The sequence below is a fragment of the Leguminivora glycinivorella genome, chromosome Z (genome assembly GCF_023078275.1).
Source record: "Leguminivora glycinivorella isolate SPB_JAAS2020 chromosome Z, LegGlyc_1.1, whole genome shotgun sequence".
Taxonomy (NCBI): Eukaryota; Metazoa; Arthropoda; class Insecta; order Lepidoptera; family Tortricidae; genus Leguminivora; species Leguminivora glycinivorella.
In genome coordinates, this window is record NC_062998.1 from 426,527 (window position 1) to 448,317 (window position 21,791).

Here is a 21,791-nt window from a genome sequence, read left to right on the forward strand (position 1 = left end):
TTATTTTCGGAAGGTGCTCACTCAATCCACACACACACCTATTTACAATATTTAAGGTAAGTTGCCATCCATGTGGCATTCGATTTTTCCACCCTGTATATATATTTTTTTAAATTATAAATGGGCTTACTCTTGGCCACAGAATAGCCAAAGGCAAAGACGTGGCCTATGATGGAGTGAGCTCGCCCAGAAGATGCCTGTTCACTCTTGATTTGAAGGTTGCCGAGTTATACGAGCTCGGAAATATAGCCGCCGGCAAGGAATTCCACTCCTTGGCAGTTCGCATAAGAAAAGAAGAAGCAAAGCGCTTAGTGCGGATTCGTGGAATATCTACCAAGTATATACATACTTCCAAAGACAATATTGTAGAGAATTTTATAGAGAATATACTTTTATTAGACGTTATTATTGTAGCTTTTACGGTTTTCAAGTTTCATGCTTTCTGCCAGACGGGACTATAGATCTGGTTAAGAACTCGTACTAAATGGACAAACTGATTGTAAATATCCAGCATAATAATTGACATCAGCTCTTCCATCTTTAGCCAACGCCTCTGCACACAGCATGTTCTGCTGGTAGCGGTCGTCGGGCACGGCGACGCCCAGCGGCAGCGGCAGGCCGCCTCTCCTAGCCAGCGCGGCGGGCTCGTTCCCGCACGACCACGTGACGATGCCGACCAGTTCGTTCTTGTCGTCGAGCACCGCGTGGCCCAGCCCCAGCAGATACCGGAGGCAGGGCGGGCGCTTGCTGGAGTGCTGGTGCGGCTGGCAGGAGTGCACGCACGCGGCCCAGTAATCCTGCGAGCCCTTTTGAGCAGGCAGAATCTGATTGCACATTGAGTTACTCCCGAACATATCATCTATCATGTACAAGCTATGGTTTTCGGGTGACTTTTCCTGAAACAATAAAATATGAAAGCATTTTTGAAACAATAAAATATGCAAGCAAATATGAAAGCAACAATAGTTACACAAAGCAATACCTTTCATTTGAGATACGTTTTGTTATAATCGTACGATATGATATAATTTTTTCTCAAACATGGTATGAAATATTGATGTTATGTGCCTTATAATTGGCAGCGAAGTATGACGTTGCAGGTGCGGCTAGGACGATTGATAGATAATGGAATTTCATACAAACCTTGCAGGCCAAGGCCGGCAAAGTCTTCTTTTTAACCGACTTCAAAAAAGGAGGAGGTTCTCAATTCGACTGAATTTTTTTTTTTTTTTGTATGTATGTTACTCGATATCTCCGAGGATCGTGGACCGATTTTCAAAATTTTTTTTTTGATCGAACGGGTATAACTCCGAGATGGTCCCATTGGCACCAAGTCGGGGTCTGATGATGGGATCTTGGAGAAATCGAGGGAACTCTTCAAATGTTATAGGCACATGTAATGTTCTTAGTGTATTTTTCAAAGGTACACCAGTATTCACGCCTGATGGTAATAATTTTATGTGGCTGAGCTGATGATGGAAGGTCAACTCCTCAACGGTTAGGAGTTAAAGGATAATTCTTTCACTACTATACACATATTCGGACTGATACATATAATATCACTAGGAACCACTAAAAATCAACAAATAAATTAACTTTTTAACAAAAAATAAAACCGCCTTCAAAAAAAGCGTGTTACAAAACACGGAGAAACTAAAAAGCCAAAAATAATAAACCTTCGAATTCAGATTTCTTATCGGATTGCAATAATCTAAACATCCAAATTATAAACAAATCAATTATTTTTGGAGTCGGGGCCAGCCTGCGTATGGTTGGGTGGGGCAAACAGGAAATAGCAAGGCGACGAACAGGTCTGGTACCGACTACAAAAATAATTGATTTGTTTATAATTTGGATGTTTAGATTATTGCAATCCGATAAGAAATCTGAATTCGAAGGTTTATTATTTTTGGCTTTTTAGTTTCTCCGTGTTTTGTAACACGCTTTTTTTGAAGGCGGTTTTATTTTTTGTTAATTTAATTTCCAAACACAGATAATTGTGACATAACATCCAGGTATTTAGCCAATTAAAAAAAAAACTATAAGGGGCTTTATAGACGTGCCGACTGCAACTGGTACGGGCCCTAGACAATATTTGATTTTGGGTGCGTTTTCATACAAAAAAATTTTTTTTCGTTTTTTTTTAATTTTTTTTTTACTTTTTGTTTTTTTTATAGGCGTATACGGGGCATTAAAGGGGAACGAAAATTCGATTATTTTTGCGCTACGACGCACCGTTTAGGAGATACAGCCATCCAAAGTTACTATTTTCAGTAGACTTTATTTATTTCATACCATGTTTGAGAAGAGCACTATACATACCTCGGCGGGAAATGGGGTTGCCGGCCGAAGACATATAGACGGATAGGTCTGAGGTATTTGTCCCGGCCTCTGTAGTAATGTACTATTAAGAAAAAAAAAACCGCCGCCTTTGGGGTTCTGGTGCTTACACTTTTACTTGCGAATGTTGGATTATGTAGAAATGTGTAGGTATTTTTTTAAACTGCTTTTAATGCTTTAATTATGTGATGGCAAAAAAAAAATCAATATACGTATACTGTCTAGGTTTGAGGAGTTTCCTCAATTCCTCGTGAATCCGATAAGAAATCGAAGCTTATTTAAAAATATTTTAAGCGGGTTACTCACGTATTAAGTCGATATAGCGTTCGACATGTTTCGGTTTTTTGAAAAAACCGGAAAAAATCAAATGTTTTTTTCAGAAGTTTATGAAATTTTGGTTTTTTTCGGGTTTTTTAGGAAAAAAACGAGCACATTATTAAAATAAGTATTTATTTAGTCACTCAAATCACTGTCACTCTCATCACATACTTCAGTTATTTCTTCTTCCATGTGGTTGGTATAGTCCGTTTGTAAATGCAAGTTCGCCCGAATAAAGATTAATTTATTAAGACGCTCTGGCAATAGCCGATTTCTGTCCTTGGTATGTGTCCGTCCAAACAATGACCAATTTCTCTCAGCTGCGGCGGACGATGGAGGAATACTGAGCAATCTAACCGCAATATTTGACAGCAGTTTGGTAGAACATAACCCTTTCCACCAACTCAGTGGGGTTATGTTCATGACAGGCCGCCAAATAACTTCATTTGCCCAAAAACCTTCTTTTGCCTGATACTCGGCGAATTCAGCCATCAAATCACATGTGCTTATGTTTAAATTATCTGCCAATTTTGTTATATATTGTGTCATTTTTAGAAACTCATCATCTGATAACGTTTGATATCCGTCGAACACAGCTTTATGAAACCTGGGGTCTAGCATGTATGTAGCTAAGTGCACCGGCTGCATACAAAATTGTTTGCGGTTTTCGATATGTGTTAATATAGTGGCCATGCTATTTGCGATTTCGGTGCAATCGTCCGGAAAATCTAAACTGGAAATTTGTTTTTTTATTGTCAGGAATGCAGCCGGAACTTCCGATATGTGTGCTTTGTTGGATTCAATGTTTGCTATCGCAATGGATATTGGCGACAAAATTGCTTCCATGACCATTAATGTTGACCATAAGGAATCTGATAAAATGATTACTTTAATGCTGTGGTCGACATGAGCACCCTGTTAAGTAATGGCCAGTGACTCCAAAGCCTCTCGATTGTCTGACAGGGATTTGAAAGTCTGAATTGCACCAGCCCATCTCGTTTTACTCGGTAATTTTAAAGTAGTAAATTGACCTCCATACTTTTCTTTTTGTATTTCTTCAAACACTGCCAAGCACACATGTCTCCTGTTAATGTGCTTTACTATCTTTTTGCATTGCTCGAAAAATAATTGAAAACAGTCAGTATGTCAGTAAATAATAAATTTAAGCCGTGAGCCGCACACCCAATGCAATCGATGTGATTAATCTCAGCTTGAATCTGTCGCCATGCTGCACGCATGTTACTCGCATTATCAGTAACCATAGCAACAAACTTGTCCGAACCAATTTCTGCTAGCACTTTTTTTGCTTGCTCAGTTATATATTCACCAGTCTCTCGCTGTGTGCCAGGGTAGATGCTGCTCCAAAAAATTGGTTCAGGTGTGGTAATAATGAAATTTATGACACCTTTGCCTCGAACATTTGACCATCCGTCAGTAACTAAACATAGCGATGATGCCTCTTTCAGTCTTTTTTCCATATCATTTTTAATTCGATAGTATTCTGCATCTAATAAAGCATTGCTCATTTCATATTTTGTTGGTGACTTATAATCCAATTTCAATAATTTTAGAGCGTTTTGCCAATACTTATTTTCGAAACTGCAAAGGGGCATTCCCGTCGCATATGCAGCACGGGCCAAGGCTGCATCGATTTCTTCATGTAAGTTGGAAATGTTAGAATCAGCAATACTCGCATGTAGTTCATTTGTTAAGTCTTGTAAAGGTATTGAAGTTGAATGCGACTGAGACTCCGTTTGGTAGCTATTAATATTGTTTCTTTCTTGTAATCGCGAATCTTCCCCAATACGAGTAGGTGTAAGGTATGGGGCATTTTTTTACGTAACTGTTTCTTCTTAAATGCAGTTTTGATGTCATATGGGCACTTAACACAGGTAATTAAATGCTCCGTTAGCCGCGTAGCATTAGGAAACACATACTCTTTTGAGCAAAATACACATTTGGAGATTTTTTTGTTATCCCTCTCCATAGTTTCCCAATGTTCCCAAACACCGCTCTTTGGACGCGGCATTTTTACCAAATAGAAAACAATAATAATTGTTAACAATACCAATCCCACTACAAATATATCAGTCTATATTTAGGTTTAAGATATGATAAAATATCTAGATAAGTATAGCACTTATTTGTGATTGCTAATGACAATGTCAAAGTACCCGTCAGTAGTAAAAAGCAATGTGTAAAGGTTTCAAAACCTTTAAAAAGTTAAGTACATACTTTTTACTCGAAATTTTTAAATTGAAATCTACATACGTTTTTTTTTCAATTCGTTTTTTTCGGTTTAAATCGTTTTTTTCCGAAAAATACGAGCCGAAAGTTTCGCGGTTTCTTTCTATAAATTTCTGAAAAAAACAAGTGAAATGGAAAAAACCGGGAATTTTCCGGCTTTTTTCATCGCTACGTCTGACCTAGAAAATATGCATCCATTTTTATTGCTTACTCGAACTACATCAGTCCTCGACCTTGCTGACTCACACATTGATGGTAGTTTGAGCATGCACAAATGAATACATAATAATAATTTGCCTATAGAACGATAATATCGTTTAACTTAATATATCTATCAACAAGACCAATAAAATTAAATTAACAACCGAAAATAAAACAGACAAACTATAAACCAATAAAAAAAAAATTAAATTATAAAATACAACAGACAAAATCATAAAAATCCTAACTATCCCTACTAAACACTCAAAAAATATACAATACGTTAAAAAACTTCACCTATTTGGCCGCTCGCGCTCTACGTGCTGTACTCGCCGAGCCGCCTGCCTGGTGCCTGCCTGGTGCCTGGCTGGTGCCTGGCTGGTGCCAACACCAATCCATCGCCAAATCCCGCAGTCATCTTCGGTACGCTCCAGCCATAACCAATCTCGCCGTGATAAAAGCACTGGTTGGTACACGGAGAATAACTTGGTAGTCCATTTTCACCAAAAACTACCCGTCGTTGGTGCTCGACACATCCAGCTGTCCGCATCATCCTCTGCGTCCTCGTCGTCCATGCTTCCAAGTGCTCAAAGCAGCAGCGCGTAGAGAGCTACGTCCCGGTCGGTGTCACAAAGCCACGGTCGCCATGAAATAGGCTGAGAGCCTGGGAGTTGGTTGATGGAAACACTAGTTAGTTCTGGTGATGTAATGTCTTCAACCTATCTCCTAACACTCCTCAGTCAAGACCAGATACATTGTGCTTGTAGTTTATATACAGTTAACCTACGTGCTGAGAGGCAATCCCTTATCGTATGGAGAGGTGGTTTATCTGTATTCAATCACTACTACGTTGTCTACGTGATCAACGTGTAGGAATGTCTACTAGCCTATCACACGTTTTTAAATTGAAGAGGATTCAAAGTCACAGTTAATATTATATAATACTAGCTATGATACCCGGCTTCGCTCGGGAGTTGATATGAGATTACGTGGTAGTTTAAATAAAAAAATAAACTATGACGTAAACGGTAAAAAAATGTATTGAAAACATTTTCTCATCATTTACACTACTTGTTTATAAACAACATTTTTTATTTTATTATCCGGGGTATATGTATATAAATTTTTCGAATTTCCTACTCTTGAGCAAGCTACATATAGTTGACCGTGTGAAAAGCAGGATTCTTTGAGGTTGATGCCACAATATTTTAAAGTTTGCCCTTGCGCTTTGTTAATCGTGAAACTGAAGGCTAATTTAATTGGAAACTGCAATCTTTTAAATTGAAATGGCAATTCAGAAGAGATCAGTGGTATTCTAGGTATAAATACTGTGTGTCCTTTGCACTTTCCAGAAATAAGTTCAGCTTCAATGATATTATTCGATAACTGTTTTACGATCATCCTCGTTCCATTACATAGTTTTGGGGAGTTTAGATTTCTGAGTAGTATGATTGGAGATCCAACTTTCAGACGAAGGCAGTGTAATGGCATTCCTGGTACTTGTAAAGAGTTTAGAAATTCAGTAGGGAAGCTTCGCGCTCTTCTTCCGTTTCATTTCTTCGATATTCTTTTTGTTTCCGCCGTTTTGCTGCAGAACTGGCAAGATCTCCTCCTCTTTTACGTCTAGGCATTGTATTCTGTAAAATAAAATTAAACATACATTTTATAGACAAATATATTGTTACGTAAACGTGGGGTACGTTGAGACAAAGCAAAAATTTTATTTAAGGAAATTACAATTAAAAGAAATCTATTAGAATTAATTAAACACACTATTAAAATACTCACATTTGATATTTCACAGTAAAGGCTCACAGACAACTTTTTTCTTCTTCGCTTCAAAATGGAAAATTATTATACACACTATTAAAAATACTCACACGTGATACTTCAAAATAAAGGCTCACAGATAACTTCTTTCCTTCTCGTTTCGAAATCGCTTGTTTCACTGTTCAAATCGAACTGACTCTGGCGGGCGACACCGGGCTCTTATACAGGGTGTCCCAAGACTATGGGACATGAACGGAAAGTACCTTAAATATCGTAGACAGGGTATTTTGCTACAAGAAGACTTTATTTTATTTTTAAAACTAAGTAAAACTCCATTCATAGATTTTTAAATAATTACATGGTTAAACCGGGAATCAAACCCGCTACACGAGAAAAAAAAAACATCCTGTAATTTTGTCATACCGATCGATAGGCTTCATCATAAAGATTATCTTTCTCTAAATAACATAGTGTCGGAGATAAAAGGAAGACCATGAATTTTAACATTTTACATGGCAGACTCCTTAGCCTTAAAATTTGTCCATACATTAAAAAAAAAAAAAAAAAAAAAAAAAAATTTTTTTTTGAATGCAGTTTTACCAAGTTTTAAAAATAAAATAAAGTCTTCTTTCAGCAATATATCCTATCTGTGATATTTTAGGTACTTTCCCTTCATGTCCCATGGTCTTGGGACACCCTGTATATTCAGAGAGCTAGGCTCTAGAATATTCGAGAAAGTTTTAGAATATTTTCCTTCTCATATCTTCTAGAATGTTCTCGATATTATCGTCTGCCGTGACAATAGGTTCTGCTGCTGTAGAATACTTTCAATGAAGTTCAACTACTCGACAACAGATGGCGCCACTATACTTAGGGTTGAAGAAGCCCTTATATCTTTAAAAACACGCCCTTTAGGTTAAAACGGGAACTTTCTTGTTCGAGTGGGGATAAAGGGCTATCACACTATTTAAGTCCCTTTAATAAGTTCAAATACTCGATAACAGAACAAATGTAATTTAAGACTATTGAAATTGGAATTTTAAATTTCGCGCCTTTCGAAATGTAACCCAAATAATCGTTGTTCTGAATGAAGTTCAACTACTCGACAACAGATGGCGCCACTATACTTAGGGTTGAAGAAGCCCTTATATCTTTAAAAACACGCCCTTTAGGTTAAAACGGGAACTTTCTTGTTCGAGGGGGGATAAAGGGCTATCACACTATTTAAGTCCCTTTATCGTGCCGGGACTCCTTTTTAAGTTTTATCGGCACGCACACTTTTATCGACTTAGTTTTATTATATATAATGATTATAAAGGCGAAACTTGGTGAGCATACTTGTGTTACTTTGTTACTTTTTCACGCCCAAGTGGCTTAACAAATATTGATAAAATTAAGAATGGAGGAGGTACGATATACCCTAAGTTAACACATCGCTTCCTCTTCATCGTGGGCAACATTCGGGGTGCAGTATAATCATTATTAAAAAAATAAAAAACCGGTCAAGTGCGAGTCGGACTCGCTCACCGAGGGTTCCGTACAAACTTTCAATAGTTGACTCATCAAAATGTTATTCATAGAACTCTACAGGTTTGACTAAATTCCTCAAGAATCAATTTCCCACATAACAAGTAATGTTTTAATATACAATTTTATTGTTAGACAACGTCTAAATAAAATCAAGACTATTCGACTTCAATAGTTTACGACTTACGACATGTCGCAAGGACGCTCCTGAACCGACCTCATTATATCAGAAAAAACGCGATGTAGGAAATGAGTGTTCAACGTACAGCGACATCTATCGGCAAATTGAGTAAACTAATGTGCGCGAGCTAGTATGGAAGATGATTTTTATGGAATAACTGATTATTGCGTGAACCGATTTTAACCATTTTACCTCTATTTGAAAGCAGGCAATTTTATTGTTATTTTGTTAAAAAATACAGGTACAATAAACACCCGCAAGGGTGTTGAAATTGAAAATGTAAATCTGAAAGGTTTTTTATAAATTAAAAAAAAAGTTTTAAAGATACGTGTACGATTTTATTTTTTCTGTAATATTCATTATAATAGCCATGTTTGGTGAAAATTTCATAAATTTATGTTGGGAAACTTCGTAGATAAGGGGGGGAACGGTATTTTTTTTTTACATTTCCCTTCATAATTCTGTTTTTTTCCACAACAAAAAAATATAGAAAATAGTTTTGATATGTACAATTTCAGCTCTTTCTAACGATACCCCACTTGAGCTAGTTTCTTGACATTTACAATTTGCCCCCCTTTCATATTGGCTATTTTGTATAGTTAATATTAATAAATAAAAAAAAATAATCCTTTAATTTTGTAGAGGTTAACAATGTTCATAACTATTCCAAATTTCAAGTTGATACCATAAGTAGTTCTCGAGATATTTAGAAATGTGACAGACGGACAGAGTCGCACCATAAGGGTTCCTTTTGTACCTTTTTGGTACGGAACCCTAAAAATGTACCGTCCCCTATGCTGCGCTGGCGATCGTTGCAGTACTTTCAAAAAATTTTTTTTATCAAATATAATAAATTTTATATATTTAATGTTAATGTTTTTAGATTACTCATAAAATGCCACTTTTCAACAGTATTTTTTAAAAAACAAGTTTAGTACAAAAATATGGAAATATGAGGATTTGTTTACATTTCGTGACTACTAAAAAATCATTATATTAAATATTGCGCTATATTTTGCTATGGAACCCTAAAAAACTAGCATTGGGAATAAATTGAGCATTATCTAGTTACATAAAAATGACACCAAAATTAACCTAAAAGTTCTAACTAATCGGCCACAATTTTTTTTCTGAGAACCGGGAGCTCCATACTTTGACCCCCCCCCCCCCCCCCTTCGGACACGGAGTTCAAAGTGGCTACCGTTCCTATTTGACTCAGGAGGACGTGTATAATACCCATACTAAACGCCAATGCTGTACTCAAAAATTCATACCTTTTCCCAATAGAGAACGGACTACAAAAAAGAGTACATATAAATAAATAAATAAATATTGGACGACACGTTACACAGATCAACTTAGCCCCAAACTAAACAAAGCTTGTACTATGGGTGCTAAGCGACGATATACATAATTAAATAGATAAATACGTACTTACATACATAGAAAACACCCATGACTCAGGAACAAATATCTGTGCTCATCACACAAATAAATACCCTTACTGGGATTCGAACCCAGGACCGTGGCTTAGCAGGCAGGGTCACTACACTACCGACTGAGCCAGACCGGCCGTATATTATATTAGCTAAGTATACCAACATTTAAAGTAGGTACGTACAACGTCGCTGCCTCGCTGGCACTCATAGTATCTACAAGCTATTCTTCGTTTGAGGACTTTGAGGCTAATAGGTTCGTTCTGAGTAAGGTGTCTTCCAATATATTTATTTTAAGTTTTCAACACCCGTAGTAAATTAGTATAAAATTTTGAATGAATGAATGAACATTTTGAAAAAGACCAAATTTTCAAGAAGCCGTTGTCGGTTTCAATTACTTCCGCCGCGTCGCCACAGATTCTGATGCATTATTTGAGGATATTAATATTATTATGTTATACTTCACTGAATTTGAACTACAACCAATTTTGCTTGATTTTAGTACTAAAAATATTTTGCGTCAGTTTAATGTTTTAAGTAGTAGTAGTAGTAGTAGTAAAACACTTTATTGTACCAGAAAATAATACAACACACAAGAAAAAAGCTTATTACAAGTACAAAGGCGAACTTATCCCTTTAAGGGATCTCTTCCAGTGTTTTAAAATTTGCATACGATGGCCTTAAATGAATCGAAAGAGACAAGATTGGTTCGGTGTTATATTGAGGGTTTACTGGTGAAAATCGATAAATCGAGATAGTTAAATTGGACGTAGTTACGCGATAACGTTCCAATCCACATGAAATTGTCATTAAGTTTTAGACCTTGTATGAAAAACAAAAGTCTTTAATTTCAATGACAATTTCAGATAGATTGGAACGTTATTGCGTAACTACGTCCGTTTGTCCTTGAAATAACAACATTGTGGAAATTGCACATAGTTCGAATTTCAAAAACCAGTTTGCACAACTTATCGTATTATTTCAGTAAACCCTCGTTATGTACCTATGCATTATGCGGCCGCCGGCGCCATACATTGTAATGCATATTTGAGGAGATGGATATGTTTTATGATGGATATGATTAATTTAACCAGGGGCGTCCCCCAGGGCTCGATCCTCGGACCAATTCTATTTTTTTTGTACTCTGCCGACATTGGTTCATGCATCACTCACTGGAAGTACCACATTTATGCAGATGATTTCCAAGTATATATCTCGTGCAAGCCATCTGATATCGATCATGCTATAGTCAAACTCAATACTGACCTCAGTAACATAGCTTCTTGGGCTTCAGATAACTGCCTGATACTAAATCCAAACAAGACCAAGTATCTAGTCTTCGGAAGCAAACACCAGTTGGCTCATATCACACCTTCTATAAATGTCACACTGTTGGGAGAGTCCATAGAACAAGTTTATGAAGCCAGAAATTTGGGCCTTTTAATGGATAGTTGTCTCCGTTACGAAAAGCATGTCGCTGATGTAGTCAGGAACTGTTTTTATAAACTAAAGGTTTTATATAAAACTAGCTGCCCGGCGTACTTCGTATCGCCTTATACTTGGAGGCGCAAAACATGGGGCAAGGCAAAGAAGTGACCATTTTTACTTGAAACAATTAAGTAGCTACATCATTAATTACATTATAGCGTACCTATTTAATATACACATACCCATAGCTGGGCATTAATTCGTTAATCGTTAATTAACGAAGTTAACATTTCGATTAACGGATTAACTTTTAAGTTAACTCTAAAAAATGTTAACGGACTCGTTAACTTCCGTTAAATTTCTCCGAGTCCGTTAATCGTTAATTTAGCAAGGCAGCGCCGCGAAAAACACGCTACTGTAAAAGTCCGAAGTACGGAAAATCCTAGGATTTAACCGGTAAATCCCAGCTTTTACCGATTTTGATCGCCAAAAGCCCAAATATTACCTAAAGAATTGTTGTTCACATGGGTTCGCTTTTACCAACGTTGATTCGATGAATCCTAAGTTTTACCATGGCAACTGTTCTAGATTATACTGTGGTTCTAGTGACAGGGCAGCAAATTCGAGCCCAATTTAAGACCACATTCTCTTCCCTAGCTTCTACCCGGCTTCCGCCTGCTGTGATCTTGCAGCTCTCCTGACACAGTTCTTGGCAGTAGCTCAGGCAATCACTGCCTTCCACATGTAGCCTAGAGTTCAATAGGCTTGCTGTAATTCGGGCTTTTACAGTAATATAATACATTATAGTGGATTACTGATACAACTAAATATATACCTACAGTAAAAATATTTTTTTGTCACGCGTTAACGGATTATCGATTAACTTTAACTTACGTTAAATTTGTTGAAATGTATCGCATTAACGATTAACGAAATTAACTTTTTTAGAACCTTGGCCATATGTTAACAAAGTTAACATATGGCCAACGGTTCCAGCAACCCCCTTGGCCAAGCGTGTAGAGGGCTACTTGGCCGTAAGTTGGCAGTTGGCGCTTGCGCTGGCCGGCCAACCGATTGGTGTCGGTTTTTTGTCCACACATCAAAGGATCTTGGCGCCAATGGACAACTGCGTTTACACGTTGGCGCTTCATTCAGTTTGTCGTCAGCCGTCAGAAAGGACAGTAGTGAAATATTTACGAAAATAATAAGTTTATCTATGCCAATAATAGTGTTGATTTTAGGAAATAAAATAACCTTGCAAATTTTTAATGTATTGCCTAAAAAAGATAAATGTGCTTATCAGAATATTCAAAAAATTGTTAATATTTCAAATAATTTAATTTTACTACGGGGTTATTATTTTTTAATCAAATTTTGCTGACAACGTAAATGTTCTAGAATTAAATAGCCTTTTCCATTCCACGTCCATCTTTCATGAAGAGCCAATGCCAAGTGATTGGTTCACCAATGTGTAAACAGCGACTCTTATCTTGGCCAAGGGGTTCCACCAAGGGTTGGCGGAACCGTTGGCCACATGTGTACAGCGGCCATAACAGATTTTTTTTCTGTTATGACAGCTCATTCTCATTCATTTCATTTCAAGCAATATTTTTTAGCCGCATTACCTGGCCGCTACATATTAAGGTGGATGATACACTGGCTCCGGTTGTGCGATGCGAATCGGAGCCAGTGTGACATCCACCTAATCAACTACTTGTTGCACGATTAGAGTGAGATGGAGCAATAGGTAGAGAAGGACAAACATGTATTGCCTCACTCTATCGCTCTATCTCACTCTAATCGAGCAACCGATCGCCATGTGTGTAGAGATCTTGAGGATTGTGATCGTTTCGGTTTCCTTCGCCTAAGTTTTGCACGGAGCGAATGTAACTATTTATTTGCGATGGTACCGGTTCATCACTACTTTTGTGAAGTATAAAATTAATAGCTGTAACAAACTGTCAGATTTGGTTCGAGTCGGACAGCGGATTTAATTCGCTCCGAACCATATCCGGCCGTCTGTAGAGCACGCGGACCAAATCCGACCGGTCTGGCCCGAACCAAATCTAACCGTCTGTTACAGCTATTAGAGAAATTTATAAATCTGGCAAGCAATTTGACAATGACAACTTCATAGACTACTTAAAATAGCTGTAACAGACGTGTGCGTTCCGATTTAGTATTATTTCTTATTTCTTTAACGAAATAATTACTAATTTTCACATTATTTTGCCATTCCTTATTTCTTTAACTGAATAATTACTAATTTTCACATTATTTTGCCAAGATAAATTAATAAAATCACAATGCGTTTGGAACGCATCCGTCATTAATGTAAGTTTGGAACGCACCTGTCATTAACGTCACGTCATTGTCAAGTTGTCAGGTAGGAACAATTTGTATGGGAAAAAAGAATCACTGTTTTCTAATTATCATCACAATATTTACGTGTTTTTACACTGCCTAAACCTTCTGCGGTCTAATACAAACATTTCAATACCAAAATTACGTAAATCGGTCCAGCCGTTCTCGAGTTTATAGGTAACTAACAAACGCATTTCATTTTTATATATATAGATAGATAAGACCCTTCATCAATGAAACTCTGCGTATTAGGTTGGTAGAGTCACTTGTATTGTCGAAATTAAATTATATGGATGTGGTATTTGGACCTCGAATTCTTCATAAATCCAAGCGACTTATACAACGTGTACAAAACGCCTGTGCTCGCTTTTGATTTTGTATTCCACTGCGAGCCCACGTGTCACCTTTCCTTAATCAGCACAACTTGTTGAAAATGCACCACCGTCGTAAGCTTCACCTGGCCTCTTTACTCTTTGGAGTAATAAACTGCCACTCCCATTTATCTTTATGAGAAGCTGGTCATATGCAGGTCACAAGGAGGCCGGCGGTCCGAGACTCGATTTTTTACTCCTAGGTACGCATCGGCAGCCTTCCGGGGCAGTTATTCCTATACTTCTTGCCGCTGCTGGAATAACATCCCTCCGCCGATCAGGAACCTTTTTTTTTTTCACGGAGTGGGAATGCTGTTGCGCACGCTGTGTGGGACTCGCCGTTGCTTTCCCTTCTCCTGACGAGAAGGGGAGAAACGGCCCTACCCACTAAACCCACTCCGGCGTTTCACCCTCTTTTCCGTTGTGAGAGCGCACTGGGTTCGGAACGTTTCACTTCACCACTGCGCTCTCCGGTAGCCCTGACCAGGGCACCCGCATCGTAAAGGAGGATCGGAAACGCTTGATCCCCCTTCCCGGCATCACATATGGGGCATGGCCCCTCTAGGGCTCGAGGCTAGCGTACGCTCTCCGCCTTCGACCCTGCCGCTTTCGTCGTAGCGGAGGAGCGTCAACAGCTGCCTCTCGCTCTCTCTCTGCTTCCTCCTTCCGCGACATGACTGCTTCGCAGAAGGAGGCCACCGCCTTCCATTTTCTCTCGCTACCCAGCATAGTCTCTACTACGCCGCGTAGCGAGAGGTCCACCGCTCCCGTCTCTGCCCTGAGGGTAGCTCTTTCCACGGCCCAACGAGTGCACTCTTCCAGAGTGTGTTGGGCCGTGTCGTCCGCCACACCGCACTCGTGGCACTGAGGCCGCGGTTCTCTCTGTATTTTATGCAGATAGTGTCCGAAACACCCGTGTCCGGACACTATCTGCGTGACCCGATAAGTCAGGGCGCCCTTCCTCCGATCAACCCACCTGTCCATTACTGGGAGAATAGCCTCTATAGTTCGGGTTCCATAGTGGCTATCCTCCAAGGTAACCCTCCACCTCTGACGCAGGCGCTCCGCGGCTGCTCTTGACGTTCTTTCGGCCTCCTCCGCGTCCAGGAGCTCGTCACGCCCTCTGGCTTCTGCCCTCAGTCGGTATCTCTCCGCTAGTACCTCTGCCTCCAACTCCCAGGGTGGAGTGCCGGCGAGGAGGCATACCGCTGCGTAAGAGGTAGTACGGTAGGCCCTCACCATCCGCTGAGCTACGAACTTCTGGGGCCGCCGGAGCAATGCCTTTGCGCGTCTTGTCAGGTGTCCAGACCAAATCGGTGCACCATAGAGCGCCATACTCCGGACGACTCCTGCGTATAACCGCCTACATGGAGCATTCGGCCCCCCCAGATTAGGCAGTAGGCGACCCAAGGCCGAAGCAGCACCTACAAGACGGGGAGTCAGTCTAGCAAAATGCTCCTCGAAGGTCCACTTCCTATCCAGGACAAGGCCCAGGTACTTAATGTGGGCTCTGACCTGGACAGACTCACCTTCCACCCTGACTGAAGTGCCCTCCGGCAACTGTCCCCACCCTCTCGTCCGTCCGAGGACCATGGCCTCGGTCTTTGGCAAGGCGACTCATAGCCCCAGGAGTTTTATGCGTTGCACCTTAAGCTCGGTCGCCACCGCCGCCCTCCTGAGTAGCTCGTCCAGCTCCTTTCCCCGTACGGCCACCAGTGTGTCGTCCGCGTAGCACACGGTGATCATGCGGGGAAGCCGATCAGGAACCTGCAAACCATTAATAGTTTTAAGATAACTTTAAAAAAAATCATGCTTCAACATCAACTGAATGAGGAATGCCTCAGACTCGAGATGAGCTGCATTTAAAACGCTGCTACTTACCATCGCTTTTATCCCTTCCGCAAACGCTCTCTTATACTTATTGTAGTTATTCACGTAGATTTGATTGTTGTTTGTTTGTAATATTCTTCGTTTTAAGGTTCGGAAAACGTGAACTGCGGCCATTTCTTGTTATTACTGCTCCGTCAGCTAAATGCATCAAATTTAATTCCCGCTATTATATTGTATAGATGGCGCTAATCGCTGACGTCAGATTTGGTTGAGTTCACGACTAAAATTTTTGTCATCGTTCCGTTTTTCCAATTATAGATTGTAATGTTTTAAAAATGTTTATTTATTCTAAATTGTATACTTTTCAGGGTTCCGTAGTCAACTAGGAACCCTTATAGTTTCGCCATGTCTGTCTGTCCGTCCGTCCGTCCGTCCGCGGATAATCTCAGTAACCGTTTGTACTAGAAAACTGAAATTTGGTACCAATATGTATATCAATCACGCCAACAAAGTGCAAAAATAAAAAATGGAAAAAAATGTTTTTTTAGGGTACCCCCCCTACATGTAAAGTGGGGGCTGATTTTTTTTTTCATTCCAACCTCAACGTGTGATATATTGTTGGATAGGTATTTAAAAATGAGTAAGGGTTTACTAAGATCGTTTTTTGAAAATATTAATATTTTCGGAAATAATTGCTCCTAAAGAAAAAAAAGTGCGTCCCCCCCTCTAACTTTTGAACCATATGTTTAAAAAATATGAAAAAAATCACAAAAGTAGAACTTTATAAACACTTTCTAGGAAAATTGTTTTGAACTTGATAGGTTCAGTAGTTTTTGAGAAAAATACGGAAAACTACGGAACCCTACACTGAGCGTGGCACGACACGCTCTTGGCCGGTTTTTCTATATGATGTAATTTCCTTTGTAATGTGTACACTTTCCGTGGTATCATTCGGTATGGCCCTGACGGAAGATCAGCGTTGGCCACCCAGGCTAACACCATGCTGAGTCAGGACCATCTTCATGGCAATTATGTGTACCTACTTACTTACCTTTTTAACCGTCGCCTCATATCTCAAGAAGGACGGTTATCAAGTCGTCTGTATGTTTTTTTTTTTATTTTTTATGTTTGTTCCTCGATATGTCCGTCGTTCCTGGACCGATTTTGAAAATTTTTTTTTTGATTGAATGTATATACATACAGATTGGTCCCATTTTTCTCAGAATCCAGTTCTGATGATGGGATCCTGGAGAAATCGAGGGAACTCCTCAAATCTGAAAGGCATACATATGGTGATTTTTGTGTTAATAAAGGAACAGCATGCATTTAGGTACGGAACAGTGACATTTGGTGCAGTGGAACTGCTGATGATGGCCAGAACGGAACTCTTCAAATCTGAACGGCACGCTTATAGTGACTTGGGTATTTTTATACGAACAGCATGCACTTTCGTACAGAACAGTGACATTTGGTGCAGTGGAATTTCTGATGATGGTCAGAACCGAACTCCTCAAATCTGAACGGCACGCTTATAGTGACTTTGGTATTTTTATAAGAACAGCATGCACTTTCGTCCAGAACAGTGACATTTGGTGCAGTGGAACTGCTGATGATGGCCAGAACCAAACTCCTCAAATCTGAACGGCACGCTTATAGTGACTTTGCCATTTTTATAAGAACAGCATGCACTTTCGTCCAGAACAGTGACATTTGGTGCAGTGGAATTTCTGATGATGGTCAGAACCGAACTCCTCAAATCTGAACGGCACGCTTATAGTGACTTTGGTATTTTTATAAGAACATCATGCACTTTCGTTCAGAACAGTGACATTTGGTGCAGTGGAACTGCTGATGATGGCCAGAACCAAACTCCTCAAATCTGAACGGCACGCTTATAGTGACTTTGCCATTTTTATAAGAACAGCATGCACTTTCATCCAGAACAGTGACATTTGGTGCAGTGGAATTTCTGATGATGGTCAGAACCGAACTCCTCAAATCTGAACGGCATACTTATAGTGACTTTGGTATTTTTATAAGAACAGCATGCACTTTCGTCCAGAACAGTGACATTTGGTGCAGTGGAACTGCTGATGATGGCCAGAACCAAACTCCTCAAACCTGAACGGCACACTCATAGTGACTTTGGTATTTTTGTAAGAAAAGCATGCATTTAAGTTCAGAACAGTGACATTTATTTAGTTATGTTTGTTAAGCATATGTTTTGAAGTCAAAGTTTGTCAAGCTTCGATTTCTTATAATATAATCGGATTCATGAGGAATTGAGGAAACTCCTCAAACCTTAACGTTATACGTATATTCATTTGTGTTTCCATCTAATAATTAAAGCATTAAAAGCAGTTTTAAAAAATACTTACACATTTCTACATAATCCAACATTCGCAAGTAGCTTTCACCAGAACCCGAAAGGCGACGGTTTTTTTTTTCTTAAAAATTATGTGATGTTATGTGTGTAAATAATTATCTGTTGTTAATCTGTATTTGTATGTGTCTTTTTTGTGTTATTTTGCCATGAATAAAAATATTTCTATTTCTATATTTCTATTTCTATTTTACTATAGAAAATGTATATTTAGTTTCCCCGTGTTTTGGAATGCGCTTATTTTTCAAGGCGGTTTTTTACATTCAATTAAAATGAAAAATATCAATAAATTGAACAATAATTTATATATAAAGATGAAAATGTGGAATAATGTGTAAAAAATGGAATTCGGTGGGGCAAACTGATTGCAGTGTCCATACATAATTTCGGTGATTTTAAAATGTCAGATATCTTACAAACTATAAGGTTCTAATGGAGGCCTCCACTACCAATATTTTTTTTTATATTTAGGCTATATTTTAGTAAATAGACTGACATATTATCAGAAAAGTAGTAAATAAAAATCAGCACCGAAATCAGGCACCAAACGTCATCTCTGAGAATCGTACAGGTATTTACTAGCGATGGGCAATTTCTGAAACATTTCACATATTACCTTAACTGTGACATATTTCAACTTTTGAAAATTACATAATTGACAAGAAACGTTTCTGAGAGGAATGTTACCTAATAAATTTCACTTAAATTTCATGTCACTTTTCTCCGCTACTCCTGAGTCTTCTGACACCAGTAGAACGGGTTATGATTATTAAATTCGTAACCTTATGTCAGTGGCCGCTTGACCCAGGGGTATCTGTTCCCAGCTGTTATACGAAGGACAGAAGTTTAAGACCGAGTTTAGATTTTTTTTTTTAGATTTTTGGTTTTTCTAGTCGCATTTCGATAGCCGAATTTTTTTGTACAGTATTTACAGTAATACACTCTTTTATTTCCTTCTTGTGAAATTCGAAATCAACTGTAAATAACACCTTTTGGTTTCATTTTACCTTACATAGATTTTACAAAGTTTCTATGACAATCATGAGTCAAATATGACTTTAATGACTGTTGTCTGGCCAGTCAAAGATTTGTACATTCAAAGTACTTAAAGGAATTATGTTAAAGTGGTTGCTTTGAACACTAATACCAACGTTGTTTTGACCGTGAAGTATAAAATTACACACAATCATGTAATTTACACTTGAAAACTACAGAATTTTAACAGAAAATTTCATTTGTAACTTACATGAAATTTAAATGAAACTTTCAGTTTCGTAACTTACAAGCTGCCCATCATTAGATTTACCGAGATCAATCGCAATGCCCGCCGCTCAATATACGTTGCCTCGTCTTAGAATACTTGTGCATTTTGAAATGGCTCTCACGAATATAATCACGAGGAAAGCTTACCTCCGCGATGAATCCTATGATCTTATAGTTCTCGTATGAGACCCAGTCCTGGAACCAGTTGTTCTCGCTGGTTCGCGGCTTCTTCAGCTCCGGCAGGTAGGGTCCTCCGAGTGTGTATTCGCCAGGAATGCTTTCCCAAGTTACGATAAAACCAATGTCGTCGAAGAATTGTTTGGTGGAGTGAAGAGGTATCACACATGTTTTCACTTTCACCTTAAATGGCTTTTTACCGTACCGTAGATGCATGTGAGCGGGTTTGGCTCTGGAAAGAAATAATCTGTGTTAGAAAAATAAACCGTCAAATGCGTGTCGGACTATACATATTTCTTACCATATGATACGCTATTCATTTTAATGGAAACGTGGGCATGAAATGAAAGTTTGTCTATTGTTTGCCCGACAGTTATCTTCTAAATACATATTGGGTTGGCACAAAAGTAATGAGACACTTTGTTTACGTTTTATATTTTTGATTATTATTACAATACAAAAAGCTTAGTCGATGATGTAATCACCATTAGAATCTATGACTTCTTGCCAACGATCCGGCAAAGTTTGGATGCCTTTCTCCCAGAACTCTGATGGCTGTGCCTCGAAAAAGTTGTTCAACTCCACCTGTACATCATGGAAATCATTGAATTGTTTACCCCGCAAATGTCGCTTCAGGGCTCTAAACAAATGAAAGTCTGATGGTGCGAGATCTGGAGAATAAGGTGGGTGGGGTATTGTCTCCCAGCCCAAGTTCTGCAGCTGTAGGCGAACGGTAGATGCGACATGAGGTCGAGCGTTATCATGTAGTAAAATTACAGTGGCTCGTCTTCGTCGTTTTTTCTTGATAGCAGAAGATAGTTCGGTGAGCTGTGTTGAATATTTGTTAGCGTTTACAGTTTCATTGTGTAATAGTTCATGAAACAGCATGCCTTGCGAGTCCCAGAAACAACAAAGCAAAACTTTTAAGCGGTTCTTTTGACTCATGCAGCTTCGGTTGAGTTGGTGGCGTTTCTTCTCGAGGCAGCCAAAAAGCACGACGTGTATCGTTCTCATAATAAATCTATGATTCATCTCCCGTAACTCTTTACGTCGGGATCGCAGCAAAAGTGATTGACAGATGGCGACACGGACTGCACGACTGGCGTCGGTAAGGATGTGCGGTACCCATCGAGCCAAAACTTTTCGATACCCAAGCTCATGCAGATGGTATTCCACAGCGTGGTGACTGCAGTTAAGTGCTTCCGCTAATTCACGAGTAGTAGCATCAGGATTCGACTGTAGTTCGCGGCGTAAATCGTCATCATTGAATGCAGGTGGTCGCCCTGAGCGTGACTGACTTTCAAGGCTCCTGTCTCCTGATTTAAAACGGTCAAACCATCTGGACACCGTGGCATGGCTTGTACTTCCAGCGCCCAATGCAGTGTTGATATTGTCAGTCGCAGCCCGTGCACTGTGGCCTAACAAGTACTCGTATAAGTAAAGTGTTCGAACTTGTCGCTTGTCCATTTTATTTCAATCTAACTAAACTAATCACGAGGGCGGCTTTAACCCTTTAACGCTCAAAAATTTTTTTCTATTTTTTTCTGGTTTCAAGCACATAAATGAGTTCTTAGAGGTAATATGAACCACAGAAAAATAATAAAAAAATATTTTGTGTGTTATGTTTTAGAAAACATATGCTAAGAATACTTGACATTGCCCAACTTTCAGCAAATTACTTTTATAATATAATAATATAATATAATATATTTATTTGCTATAAATGTAGTACAATAAGATGTTACAATGGTTATATGAGCGTACATTTAGACTTCAAAAAGTCATGCAAATTAATTCCTTACTAGCTAATTTATCTTAAGTTACTTATAACAATAATTTTATTATTCAATTCTTAACGATAATTATATGTCAAACAAGGGGAGAAAAAGAAGACAGTAAGCTAGGCCCACTATAATTAAATTACATAACAATTTACATTATTTGGTATCTCAAAT

General features: G+C 38.8%; 1 protein-coding gene across 1 annotated transcript in view; it reads right to left on the minus strand.

Annotated features, from left to right (window-relative positions):
* Positions 1 to 369: 369 nt before the first annotated feature.
* LOC125240763 overlaps positions 370 to 21,791 on the minus strand; it is a 143,677-nt gene continuing 122,255 nt past the window's right edge. The window contains exons 6-7 of the mRNA XM_048148827.1: positions 19,807 to 20,068; positions 370 to 896 (exon numbers count right to left, since the gene is read on the minus strand). Of these exons, the coding sequence (XP_048004784.1) occupies positions 468 to 896; positions 19,807 to 20,068 (691 nt within the window). The 3' untranslated portion in view covers positions 370 to 467. The remainder of the gene's footprint in view (positions 897 to 19,806; positions 20,069 to 21,791) is intronic.